The following is a 14,018-nucleotide window of genomic DNA, read 5'->3' as shown; positions in this document are numbered from 1 at the left end:
AAAACACACAGTGACCCTAGTGTCTTAAAATTAAGACATCTCTAGTAATGACAGCAGCAGAAAACAAAATGGCCACCCCCTCTATAGCCAGTAGAGCACATCTCAAAATCCAGCCATTTTGGTACCATACAGGGCAGCCAAGGTAACAGGGATATCATGATATCACAACCCCCCCCCCCCCCAACCCAGTGGTTACTCATTATACTTATGGCATCACCTATAACATTTAGATTGTGTTTTGTTAAGGAAAACGGTAACATGCTGAAAGACTGTATATATTAAATGTCTCAGGAAAGAGTTTGACTGATGCTGGGCTGAGCCCCTCCAAGCAGGTCTGGTATTAAAGCTTATCAAGCCACTATGAAATGTGTCTTGCCTCTTATAGAAATTAAAGAAAATTCTACTAACCCCTCACCCTTCCTACCCAATGCAGAATGGTGCTTAAAGCCATTAAGGGTCAAGCCCAGCCAGCACTTAGATTTCCGAGGGCCAACATACAAAGTAAAGTTGTGACATGTTCGGTCTACTCCAGCCAGTGATCCCACAAGTGACAGAAAAGCCTGAGACATGGGGACCCTGCTGCTTGTCCAATTTACAAGAGGAACACCAAGATCACATTCAGGCTGAGTGGCGATGACAGTATGAAAGAAACTTGATATGTATGTAGAGCAGCCAGGGAGCCCCATCGTTTGAGGTGTCATTAACGGATACACAGTTCTCTTTTTTTAAGATTTTATTTTAAGAGACAATCTTACACCATAAGAGCTACCACTGCAGCAAGTTGCATGAAAGACTTTGTGATCCCCAGAGTCTGCAAAGGGGGACAGTCACTCCAGGGTGCTGCTCTGGAGACTTTTAGTGGCTGGGATAAGTGCCCAGACGGTAAAATGCTCTTATCACTAAGTTGTGGGTATGTGGTAGGTCGACAGTGGCTGTGTGGTTTCCTCTATTCGTAACCGTGGTGGAAACTGTACCATTTTCACTTTCCTGCAGCACTGCCCTGTGGCCAAGCTGGGGAATGCGAATCGTCCACTTTCTGGGAAAAACATTTTTCAAGCAGAGGACATGAGAAACTAAACTTTCTCAAGTGGTTAGTAGTTATACTGAGGAAGGGACAAGTCGCAATTGACTATGCACATCTCTAAGCTAATATTCTCTGCCTATAACTAAAAATGCTCAGAGCAAACTGTCAGTTCTAATCTGCTGCTAAGCGCTTTAGGAACTGAGGGAGAAATGAGCAGGGCCTGTGTTCCTGTGATCAGAGCACAGGCCTCATTCATAACTGGAAAGCACAAGGTGGTGTGGTGTGTACTATGGAAATCCTTCATTTCAATCATAGTAACATAGTAAATGACAGCAGATAAAGACCTGTATGGTCCATCCAGTCTGCCCAAGATAAACTCATTTTACATGGTAAGTGATACTTTTATACCAGAGTTTGATTTGCCCTTGCCTTTCTCAGGGCACAGACCATAGAAGTCTGCCCAGCAATCCAAGTAGTAATTCTAACATTCAGCCAGGGCAGAGAGCCGCTCTTATGACACCAATGCAAAGCCACACACACGCAGTGGCGTTCCTAGGGGGGCGGACACCCGGGGTAGCGCCCCGCCCCCCCGGGTGCAGCGCCCCCCCCGATGCAGCGAGGACCCCCCCCCGGCGAAAGAGCCCCCCCCGGGTGCATGCCGCTGGGGGGGGGGGGGCACTGCAGCGCACACCTGCTGCGAGTTTACTAACTTTGCTCGTTCGCTGCAGCTCCCTGTCCCGGAACAGGAAGTAACCTGTTCCGGGGCAGAGGGAGCTGCAGCGAACGAGAGAAGTTAGCGAACTCGCGCAGCAGGCGTGCGCCGCGGCACCCCCCCCAGCGGCGTGCACCCGGGGTGGACCGCCCCCACCCCTCTTGGTACGCCACTGCACACACTTGCTAAAAATAAGACCAAAAATACACATCAGAACCGGGCACCTTCAGTACAAGATTTATTCACAAGAAAATAAACAAACATTCATCTGTTACTTTGACTTTCGCCTTCACAAACAGATCTTCAGAGGACATTCCTCACCTAGATTTGACCTGGGCCCTGCTCTGTCTCTCCCCCTTCCCAAGAATACTTTTGGTTTTAAGACTCTAGCTCCATTCCAAGAGGGGAAGAGGATGTTTCAGCAGAGCAAAGCTGGAACAGTGCAAATGGGGAGTCAGACTGGGTGGTAGGGGAAGGGGCAGCACAATCACACAATGCACAGTAATATACACAAACACCTGCACAAGGCACAAAATGCCACAGTACTACATGTGTCTCTTCATATGCAGTGCCAGGTGGTCTGAGCGTGAGAAGGCCCGCTGGCACAGCTGACACTGGAAGGGCCGCTGCCCCGTGTGTTTCCGATAGTGTCGGGTCAGCTCGTCTGAACGGGCAAACTTCCAGCCACAGCCCTCCCAGGTGCAGTGATATGGCTTCTCCCCTGCAACAGCAAAGAAAGAAAGGGACACAATTCAAGACAGAGCAGCGTGGGAAAAGAGGGGGCCACACACCAGATCACCACCGTTCCTATTCCAGAGCCAGGCTCTGAATCCCTAGCCTATCCCCCCTCCCCAATACCAGTGGCATACCAAGGGGGGGGGGCAGTGGGGGCGGGCTCTGCTGGCGAGTCCAGCTCCATCCACCCGGCAGCTGCGTGGTGCGGCGCCTCACATCTGCGCTGCTGTAAAAGAAGACAATCACCTCGTCGGCCCTTCCCTTACTCTCTCTGTCCCGCCCTCTGATGTAACTTCCTATTTCCTCGAGGGCGGGACAGATAGAGTAAGGGAAGGGCCGACGAGGCGATTTTCTTCTTTTACAGCAGCACAGACGCGACGGAGCTGGTAAGACAGGTGGGGACGTCGTGTTGCCCTGCAGCCGGGGGGGGGGGGGGTGCACGCAGCAGTGATCCGCCCCGGGTGGAAGTGAACCACGGAACCCCACTGCCCTACACCCATCCATGTCTCAGCATCTAGAGAAGGCACTAATGAAAACAGCATCCTGGGGTCCAAACATTACTTTTAGATTATGTTATTTGTGCCTTGCCCCCCTGCAGGTCAGTTAGCTTAGCGGGGTTTTAAAAAAAAGGTTTGGAAAAGGAAAAGTCCATAGACCATTATTAAAATAGACTTGGAGAAAATCCACTGCTTATTTCTAGGATAAGCAGCATATAATGTATTGTACTGTTGTGGGATCTTCCCACGTATTTGTGACCTGGATTGGCCACTGTTGGAAACAGGATGCTGGGCTTGATGGACCTTCGATCTGTCCCAGTATAGCAATACTTATGTACGAGGCCTAGGCTGCCCCACACTTATTTTCAGTTATAGAACACCACAGAGCTAAACAGAACCTAACCATGCCAATGCTTTGATCTGTATACCTCTTCTGCATCCCAGTTACAAACACGCCGCCACTGGCAAGAGCCCGCTTATTGAATCACAGCTGCCTCACCTGTGTGGGTACGCAGGTGAGCCTTCAGATGCGAGCTCTTGGTGTAGGTCTTGCCACAGTCTGGATGACTGCAAGTGTGACTGGCAGTGCGTTTCCGTGTCCAGGACTTGCGACTCTTTTTTGGCTTGCCTTTCTCCGCTGTGTCCAGAGACGACGCCAAGAGACCGATGTAGGAGGAGGAAGAGGGGGAGGAAGAGGCCTGCTGAGCGCCAGCATTTGAGCGGTACAGTTGAATATGTGCCTGGTATGGGTTGGACAGGGCAGTGTGGAAGAACGGCTGGTAGGCATTATAGGCAGAGTGGGAATCCAGGACCTGTTGAGGGACCTGAAACTGCCCATAGGAACCATCTTTCAGATAGGAGCCTGAAAAGTTTCCAGGAGAGGCCCCCACCCCTGCCATGGTTGCTCTGGATGGGTCCGCATGGTAAAAGTAACCCCCACAAGTAACTTGATACTGGTGCCTCAAGGCAGTGGACTTCTGTTCCAGGCTATGGGAAGAAGCACTCAAGGGCGGCGTGAACTGGAAGCCTCCAGCTGCCTTCCCAGGCTCCACCTCAACCCAGGATGGGAGGAAATTAGGCAACTCCCCAAAATTGCCAGTCATCCCCTCACATTGTGAAGAGACTGGACCATCCCCCAAAAGCTCTGCCACTAGGCTGGTGGAACTGGGGACACCAAACAAGCCACACTCCGGGGCCAGGTAGTCCCTGAGGTCAAAGTCTTGGTAGGCTTCTTCATATGCTTTATCGTGGCCTCCCTGTGCATTGTCCACGCCGAGACCTGCCAGCCTCTGGGGTCTAGGGCTTGCCCCAGAGCTGGAGAAGTTAGTGAGCAGAAAGTCCAAATCCCAATAGGAATCATCATCTTCCTGTTTAATGTGAGGCGATGCAGTTCCAGATGACAGGCACGGGACTGGAGAGACGTTGGAGATTTCCTGTACTGCCACCACCTCCTCTGAGTTCTCTGGAATCTTCCACAACTGCAGAAACCAAACAAAAATACATTTTTTTAAATTCAATTCAAAATTTTATAATATATGGTGCCCCGCTGAGCAAAAAAGTACCAAGTGTGCTGTTACAAATAAGAGATAAAAGCTATAAAGTTTGGAGGAGCAACTAATCATTTTTGACTATAGAGTCAGTAGAATGGGACTATGCAATTTTTTTTTCACAACTTTGATGTTTTTCATGTTCTGCACCCTACAAACTGCAGGTACCTGAAGTGGGGTGTGTGATTTCTGGAGTTAATTACTTTATTGATAAATGTTTCTCATTTTCTAGAGACTTATTAGTTCATACTCGAGACTTAAATTTGGCTGGATTATACAGTTGATATCCTTCTATCTTGTGGTATAAATAAGTCTTATACTCCACTTTCGGTATCTTTTGCTCAGTGGGTTACTTGTATATTATATATACACTTCACCTTCCCTGAACAAAAAGTTCATCCCAGCGAACATAATAGAACAATCCAGTATGTCATGTGTAGAGGAGATCACTTCCTAAATCAGTCTACCCTCTTCTGTTCCCTCCACCCTCCCGTCTCTATTCCAACACAGTATAAGTCTCTCCCCCACACACTGCTCAGGGTATGCAGGGCTCCATTTCCAACTTCTCTTCCTCCCTCAACTGGACCTGCAAGTCTTCGACTGCGCCAGTATCCCAAGTGGAGCTTTTGACCTCTAACTGTAAAATGTGTGGAGATATATTTATCCAAAAGCAGAAAATCAGTCCCTCTAATTCCACCTTCTTCAGTTAGCCATTTGTGAATATCCAAGGAAAGGTGAAAATTGTATTGTGCTGGACTTTTAAAAATCCTTTCCTGATCCTAAGCAGGTGCTTTTGTGTATATGTCTAACAAGAGGGAAATTAAATGTTTCCACTCTACCATCTGTAATCTCTCAACCTGTTTAGATTACTGCAATGCAATATTTCAGTCTTCCCAAAGGGAGAGAGAAGACGCCATGACAGGCACTAAACATTCTCCCCTCGTTCATACATAGACCATTTTAATTCTTGCTCTTACATTCCCATCTGTAACGGGACTTGGACCAAAGAGATAGTTTCCTAGAATTTATCCTCGGGGGGGGGGGGGGGGGGGTAGTTAAAACAAAGACCGAGGTGAAAACTTTTACTAAGGTGGCCCCTCCTGTGACCTTATTGCACTTAAATATTGGTTATTGTTCCAAGGGGCCCTAAAAATCTATTTAAGTCAAACAGATCTATTGACAAAACTCAAGAATAAGGCTAAAATGTATTTCTTTTCCATCTTTTACAAGGCAGAGTACAATAAAAGCATACAAATCAAATATTTATTTATTTATTCATGACATTTTATACCCCACATTAGCCTGAAATAGACAAGTTCAATGTGGCTTACAAAAAAAATAAGCAAATAAAAAAATGTACAATTTACAATAATTTCATGAAGCAAATTAATACACGTAGTCCAAAGAAGAGCAGAACACACATCCAACACAACAAAAAGGCTATATTTGTGCCAATCTATGAAGACAAAAACTCAAACAAAACTACTACACACCTCAACAAAATCATATTTTAGATTATAAACTGCTCATCACAGCCAAGTGCCTGCTGCCTAAACACCAACAACCTTCAGGTAATCCATGTGCCCTGCAAACAGATGACCCTTTCATCATCTTAAATGAAGCCATATCTGCCTGCCTCCTAATGCTTAAAAGCAACCGACTCTATTCTTTCGGCCATCAGTTGAAAATGTACTTTTTCTGGTCTCCTCTGGTTTAAATGGACAGAATAATGGGTGTGGGGGCAGCCTTGTCGCTGCTAGTACAGTCAATATTTTTGAGTCATAATGGGCAGGGGATTGCTGGTTTTGGATTATGAAGAGATTAACAGCAGCAGCAGGTCAGATATAGCCATTAGCGACTGGAGGTGGGATGGTTTCCCAATGGTTAGAGGTCTAGGTCTCTGTAAGGAGAGTTGGAGGGTACAGGATTGGATGGAGAAATATTGTGAGAGAATTATGATAGTTATAATTGATGTGTGAAAATCAAGGAAATTAACTATGGCATGTTTTTTAATTAACCACCTTTATGAAGAGATTCACCCAAGGTGGTGTACAGCAGGTACAGTTTAACATAAAACTTACAATTTTACTAACAGCATAACAACAGTAAGAATGACCAAATGTAAACATGAATACCATCAATGAGGTAAACTTGGAAATGGCAAATCGGTTGTCATCGGGCAGTCGGGATCTATGGGGGAATTGTATTACTGTCATTGTATGTCATTTTTAACATAGTAGATGACGGCAGAAAAAGACCTGCATGGTCCATCCAGTCTGCCCAACAAGATAACTCATATGTGCTACTTTTTGTGTATACCTTACCTTGATTTGTATCTGTCATTTTCAGGGCACAGACCGTATAAGTCTGCCCAGCACTAACCCCGCCTCTGCCATCCAATCTCAGCTAAGCTCCTGAGGATCCCTTCCTTCTGAACAGGATTCCTTTATGTTTATCCCACGCATGTTTGAATTCCGTTACCGTTTTCATCTCCACCACCTCCTGCAGGAGGGCATTCCAAGCACTCCGTGAAAAAATACTTCCTGACATTTTTCTTGAGTCTGCCCCCCTTCAATCTCATTTCATGTCCTCTAGTTCTAACCGCCTTCCCATCTCCAGAAAAGGTTCGTTTGCGGATTAATACCTTTCAAATATTTGAACGTCTGTATCATATCATCCCTGTTTCTCCTTTCCTCCAGTTCAGGTCCGCAAGTCTCTCCTCATACGTCTTGTAACGCAAATCATTATTGTCAGGAGCTGCTTTGTATCAGAATACTGAAAAGAGCAAGATTATATATTCTGTTTTAAATTTAATTGAAATGGAAGTGGGATGCTTCAATGGTAGGCCACCGAAGACCTATTCCCTGTCAGTAGGACTAAGATTCACCAGCCACTGTTCCATTAACAATGCAAAAAAAAAAAAAAAAAAAAGACCCAAACAAACCCACAACTTGTGGTCTCCCAACATGACTTCAAATCACTGAATTACCTTCCCCCTCCCCCCCCCAAAACATAATAAATTATATAAATGCGTTATAATATTTAGCTTCTGTACACCTCTGAGTGCGCCTTATAAACAATATCCCTGATACCAGAAATAAGTTTTTCAAATAATCCAGTGTTCTTCAGTGCAAGGGGGCTAGTGGTGGCCCCTGGAGACCACTGGAGCAACCCTCATCATCATTCTGGCTTTTTTTCTGCTAAGCTCTGTCTCCCTACAAGCTCATAGCAGAAAGGGGAAAGTGGATGGGAGGAAAAACCACATACTACTACTACTTATTTCTATAGCACTACAAGACTTACGCAGTGCATGCTTCAACCACATGCTTGAAGGACAAGGCATTTCTCAGTAAAGAGAATGTATTTGGAAATGCTGACCTCCTTGAAGATATAGCCAATGAAAAAATTGAAGGCAGGCTGGTGGGGTAGATGTCATTGGTACACACACTGAGCAGTGTCAAGGCTTCACGGTAAGATATTTGAGGGTTCTTCAACTCATTTGGATCCAAAGTGGCCCCTACTTAAATTAGGGAAGACCACTGCCATAGGAATGAAGTCCACCTCAACTGACAGACCCAGCTTCCTAACCCCTTCCTAAGGGACCCTCTCAATTCAGAGCCTACAAGAACACCCATGCAGAGGATCAATGATAGTCTCTTGAGAGGAATGTGGTGAACCACTGGACAGTACGGTTGCTTTTGTCAGTGGGCTTCTCCATGGACATGCTTGGCTGACTTATCCTGCTGTCCATGACGAACTCCTGTTAGAGGTAAGTAACCCCATTTTCCCAAGTTACAACCTCAAAGACAGCTTCAAGTCCCAAGACAGACAGGAGAGTCCTAGATAAGTGGCTCTCTTTGAAATCATCTCCCCTTACGTCCCTACCCGTAACCTCCGCTCTCAAGACAAATCCCTCCTTTCAGTACCCTTCTCCACCACCTCCAACTCCAGGCTCCGTCCCTTCTGTCTCGCCTCACCCCATGCCTGGAACAAACTCCCTGAGCCCATACGCCGTGCCCCCTCCCTACCCATCTTCAAATCAATGCTCAAAGCCCACCTCTTCAATGTCGCCTTCGGCACCTAATCACTACACCTCTTCTCAGAAAACTTATCTACCCCAACTTGACATTTCGTCCTTTAGATTGTAAGCTCTTCCGAGCAGGGACCGTCCTTATTGTTAATTTGTACAGTGCTGCGTAACCCTAGTAGCGCTCTAGAAATGTTAAGTAGTAGTAGTAGTAGTACGGTACATTAGAGCAACTGGATACTTTCTCATCATCATGGGTTTCTTGTAGTAAAGTGCCATAGAGTTCTCCTCTGTAACCTATTTTGTTTAACATTATGATGTTCCCTTTAGGTCATTTGCTGGAATCAAACAGGTTTTCAGCATTCATATATGCTGATGTTATATCCCATTCACCAAAGAATTACATGAGATTGCAAACAAAATCAAAGTAGGTATTGTCTTAATGGAATCCTGGGCTCTTAATTTAAAATTGAAACAATACTAATAAAACAAAATTTATGATAGTAACTATCACCCAATAACCATCTCAAATTTTAAGATAGATAATGTTACTTATTCTTTGGATTCAACAATGAGCAGCCAGAACCTCTCCGAGTTCCTTGAGCACCCTTGGATGTATTCCATCAGGTCCCATAGCTTTGTCTACTTTTAGTTTAGCCAGCTCCTCATGAACACAGTCGTCTCTAAGAATCAGTCCCGGTCTACCATACATCCATCCCCATTTGCATTTGTTTTTTGCGGTCCTACCCCCGGCCTTTCATCCATGAACACAGAACAGAAATAATTGTTAAGCAGTTCAGCTTTATCCTTATCAGCTTCTATATATTCCTCCCCCTCAGCTTTGAGCCTCACAATGCTATTATGGCACTTCATCTTGTCATTTATATATCTGAAAAATGTCTTCTCCCCCAATTTTTGTATCAGCTATCTTTTCTTCCATTTGCCTCTTCGCATTCCTGACAGCTTTTCCAGCTTCTCTTAGCTTTTCTAGGTATTTTTGCCTGTCCTCCCCTTTCCGAGTCATCTTGTAACTTATGAAGGTTAACTTTCTTTCCCACATCTTTTCAGCTACTATGTTCAAGAACCAGAGTGGCCTTCTTTTCCTCTTTTATGTACTTTTCTAACAAAGGTTTATCGCCTTTAAAATAGCTCCTTTCAGTTTTGTCCACTGCTGTTCATAATAAATAAATAAAATATTAGTCTGCAGGTCCACAAATCCTGCCTAGGGCTTCACCTTTTGAAAAGAGTGCAGTTCTTTGAAATACCTGCTCAGGAAGCAAACATGAGTTAAGGGCTGACGACCCCTTACCAAACCACAGCACCACCTCCCTTTCACTCACCACATTCACCACTTACGCTCAACTGTGATGAATGTGTAGATATGAAAAGAACTCTAATGGGGCAGGAAAAAAGAGAGGAAAACAGGACTATTCAAACAAACAAACAAACAAACCAAAAACAACCAACCCCAGAACTTCAGGGACACACATACAATGGAAAACACTAACACCCATCAGAACCTCTGCCCAACGTACAATCCCTTGATGCAGCATAGTGAACACAGTGCAGCCCAGACCTCTGCTGGCAATCAGGAACCCTGCAGATTAACAACACACTCTTGTGTGTTTGTCCAGGCTTCAGAAGGGAGGGGGTCTCATTGCCACCAGCCTGCTGCATGAATTTTACAGTTGACATAGGAACCGTCACTAACTGCAGATAAGGACAAAGAGGATCCAGCCAGTTTGGTTAGATGACATAAGCACCCATAAAAGGTGGTACAATAAATGTGACCCAATATCATCTCCACTTCCCATGTCTTACTTCTGTACCACCTTTAAGGCAGAGATCAGCCCAAGCCAAGACAATTTACAAAATCATCATCTCAACCCACTCCCCACCACATATGCCTAAAATCCGACACCCTCACTGGCTCTCCCATCTTCAACCTTACTTTTTACACACCTAACACACCATCCAATATCCAGACACCCTGCTCTGTTTATTAGCAGCTTTGTAATGCTCCCACAGCCTCTAAAGTTAGAAACAAAGAACTGCAAGGAGGTAAACAGATCTTTTCAGTGGCAGAATTCAGAAAAGACAGGATAAACGCAGAGAATAGCATCAAAGCTAACAACTTTAATGAGAAATGAGCAGGACACTTTCAAAAGAGCCATAGAGGGATGTAACATTGCTCATGTTTGATCTATTCTTACTGTACACTGCCTTGAGTGAATTCCTTCAAAAAGGAGGTAAATAAATCCTAATAAATAAATCAAATAAATGGTGGCAGGTACAACTCTAGATGGAGCATACTGGTCTTTTATTGGCTGTCATTTACTAAAGTTACTATGTATAAAAGGTCCAGCCTCATCACACTCTGAAGTTTGGGTTCTACCCATGTTGTTACCATGCACAAAGCACTCAAGCGGTTGTACTACTCTGCCTTTTGATTGAGCCCCACTGAAAGAATGCCAGCTGGACTGTTCAGAGGGAAGGTCCTCCTCATCACCCTGCTGGATGAACCATTCAGGTCTTTATCTGCCATCATTAACTATGTTACAGGAAAATGCAATGTGTCAGGGCAAGAGACTCAGGTGAGAAGAGGGACGTGTGTCCAGTTACAGGTACCTCGGACAGAGGAACAATTGTACTGGGGAAGCTGAAGAAGCTCCTTTCCTGACTTTTCTCTAACTAGCTGCACACGACCTCTATTACTCAGATTTGGTTTTATATGGAAACAAATACTAGTGAATCAGGAGTATAGCTTATGTATTCTGAACCCAAATATATTAAAGCAAAATGTGTAAGTGTGCTCAGAATTCCAAAGAGTGCCCATGGGGTATAATTATTGGTAAATATTTGAATTCACAAGGGGAAAGTCGCCCATCTAGAACAGCACACGGTAATTCAACACTGAACATACGCATCTTTCACAATCTTTTAAGTGACGCTGTAGGAGTCAACTGAATAGCGTGCGATGATAGAAAAGTGGAGACTCGCCCGTTGTCAGAACATTGGGCACTCGTTGGGTTTCTGAGCACATTTTTTTGTTACGCTATTATGTACAGCTGAAGCAATGGTTTTGTTTTAATTTGTCAAGCAAAACACTCTTTCTCCAGGTCTTCCTTAACAGTTTATGGACTTTTCCTCCAGAAACTTGTCCAAACCTTTAAGCCCATCTACAACAACTGCTTTTTACGACTTTCTCCAGAAACGAGTTCCAGGTGGATGAAGAAATATTTTCTCCTTACATGGGGGTAGATTTCTATAGAAATGATATGTTACCAACAGATCATCGGGAGAGACAAGACAATCCTGGTAGTAGAGTACTATTAAACTGCCTGCAGGGTTTTCCTGGAAGCTATAAGAAAAGCACCTGGTCACAGGTAATGCAGCCCAACTGGGCCAATCTTCTATTCAGCTCTCTTCACACCAGGAAGGGATTTGCAACTGGTGCTAAAAAGCCTGGGGCTCCCTTAGCAGTAGGTAAGAGCTAAGGTCAGATCTACGTTTTAAGCAAAAGGTTTCAGAGACGTTTTAACTCCAGGAACAAAACCCAGACAACCCCTGTAAATAAAAACCTGGAGAAAACAAAAAACAAGTAGCAAAATGCAGCAGTCTCATCTCAGGGATAAAAGGTGAAGATTTCAGTTTTCAAGGAGCAATAAACCGAGGTTTAGCGTCAATTGAATGGAAACGTGGGTGGGTCCCACACCTTATTCCACAAAAGCAATGAACATGTAAAGTACTACAGAAATGAGAGAGACATTTTAATATTTATCCACCATCAGATATGCTACTAGCAGCCTGCAGAGGGAGAAAAAGCAACCGATTAATAACCCCCAGCAGCAATTCAATGAAATGTGGCTTCACATTCCAGCCTTACCTTCAAAATTTCAGAAGGCTTCTGTTGGAAGAAAGTAAAGCCAACCAGGCTATGAACTGGAGGAAGGACAGTTTCTGCTACTGCCATGGTGTGCCCCAAACTTAGCCTTAATTTAACAATCAACTAAAATAAGAAAAACAAATATCAGCCTTTCAGGGTCTGTCCCTATTTGCTGGAAAATTCTGCTGTGGTGTCAATTGTCTAAGACACTTTTTGGATTCTCCATCATGTGACCTCTTCTAGCCTCTCTCCCTCTCTCAAACACCCACACGCTGCTCTGACAGTCCCTTGCCTAACCCGCTGCAGGGTTTTTGCTTTTTGCAAACTTCTTTCCTCCCTTCCTCATTGGTCACTTGCTGGATGGCTGCTGATAACACACATCATTTCTACCAATCAGATTACAGAAGGCAAGTCTGAGTATGTTTGAAAGGTTAACTATATACATTTATAGAAGGTACAAATCAGGAGACACCCAGCCAGTTAGCTTTTCAGGATATCCACCATGAATATGCATGAAGTATATTTGCATGCCTTACTTCTATTCTATATAGACATATCTGATGCATATTCATTGGATGTATCCTGAAAGCTGACTGGCTAGGTGTGTCCTGAGGACTGAACATCAGGTAGAGATAGATACATTCATGCACCTGCTAGCTAATTACTTCTGCCAAGTGACTGCAATTCCTGCAAGAAACGTTCAAGCCTGGTGCATGATGGAATCTGTAGTCCTGCTCCCTTGGCGGGACACAGAAAGCACAGCCTAACCTGAATCACCATCCAGGATCTGGATTTGTTATGAAAGATTTGATTGAATGCAGGGTAGCTGGGTTCCGAAGGCTCACGTGTCCCTATGAGGTGCAAAATCATAAAATTTGGGTGGGTCCCTCAAATCTATAAACAGGTTTTAGATGACAGCACAGGAATGCGAGGCCCATTCAGTCTCTGCTGACCTTCAGGCCTGGTGCAGATCCAAAAGCACAGGCTTTCTGCAGTTCAATTGTCTCCACCATCTCCCTTTCCATGAGGACATGTTTCCTAATGGCAATAGATTGTCAACTGGATCCAGATTTAACTGTCAGGGTTGATCCAGTCCTGAGTTTTCCATGTTGCAGGCAGGGGCCTTGTAGTTTTGCTTTTCTTAGGGAATGTAATAGGGAAATCAGGACTACAAGCCCCTACATTCAATGGGATAAACCCAGGACTGGATCAACCCTGTCAGGTGAATCTGGATCCAGTTGGCAACCCGCTCCAGACACTCATACTGTGCGCCTGTGCTTCTGATTCAGATTCTGAACTGCCTCATCTTCACCCCAGCCCCTTCCCTACGTCTCTAGCCATCTTTCTCCTCTCTCCTTGTGTTCCCCCACCTCCTGCTATATCCAGTATTTATACCAAAAGTATTTTTTGTTTTCATTTCTTCTGTTGGCTCCAGTTCTAATGGAAGGGCAGAATATTTCCTGAGAACACCCAGCTGAAGTCATACACACTGCTTTTCTGATCAAGCACCCATTATAACACCCCCAGGGTCGGTGATACATGCAAGACTTAGTGCAGCATCAAATGGATGGCAGTGGGCACAATCTGACC

The 14,018-nt window shown here is 44.8% G+C and overlaps 1 protein-coding gene across 2 annotated transcripts; it reads right to left on the bottom strand.

Annotated features, from left to right (window-relative positions):
- Window positions 1-1,906: 1,906 nt before the first annotated feature.
- On the bottom strand, window positions 1,907-12,787 carry KLF1 (Kruppel like factor 1). 2 transcript variants are annotated; one of them, XM_030195287.1, is made up of 3 exons: window positions 12,429-12,785; window positions 3,468-4,446; window positions 1,907-2,457 (listed from the first exon to the last, which is right to left on the bottom strand). In XM_030195287.1, the coding sequence occupies exons 1-3, from the start codon at window positions 12,513-12,515 to the stop codon at window positions 2,282-2,284; spliced, it is 1,242 nt and encodes a 413-aa protein (XP_030051147.1). In that variant the 5' UTR covers window positions 12,516-12,785; the 3' UTR covers window positions 1,907-2,281. The 2 variants fall into 2 exon arrangements, with proteins under 2 accessions (XP_030051147.1, XP_030051148.1); XM_030195288.1 differs by having other exon boundaries at window positions 2,372-2,457; window positions 3,397-4,446; window positions 12,429-12,787.
- Window positions 12,788-14,018: the final 1,231 nt, after the last annotated feature.

The sequence above is a fragment of the Microcaecilia unicolor genome, chromosome 3 (assembly GCF_901765095.1).
Source record: "Microcaecilia unicolor chromosome 3, aMicUni1.1, whole genome shotgun sequence".
In the NCBI taxonomy this organism is placed as follows: domain Eukaryota; kingdom Metazoa; phylum Chordata; class Amphibia; order Gymnophiona; family Siphonopidae; genus Microcaecilia; species Microcaecilia unicolor.
Note: the sequence above shows the minus strand (reverse complement) of the source record. Positions and strands in the feature narration are given on the sequence as shown.

Bases quoted from the DNA above. Each gene is read 5' to 3' on its own strand.
- KLF1 (XM_030195287.1), bottom strand. From the start codon at position 12,515: ATGGCAGTAGCAGAAACTGTCCTTCCTCCAGTTCATAGCCTGGTTGGC. The intron at 4,447-12,428 runs GTAAGGCTGGAA...TGGTTTCTGCAG, and splicing joins AGCCTTCTGAAATTTTGAAG to TTGTGGAAGATTCCAGAGAA. The intron at 2,458-3,467 runs GTGAGGCAGCTG...TTGCTGTTGCAG, and splicing joins TCACCTGCGTACCCACACAG to GGGAGAAGCCATATCACTGC.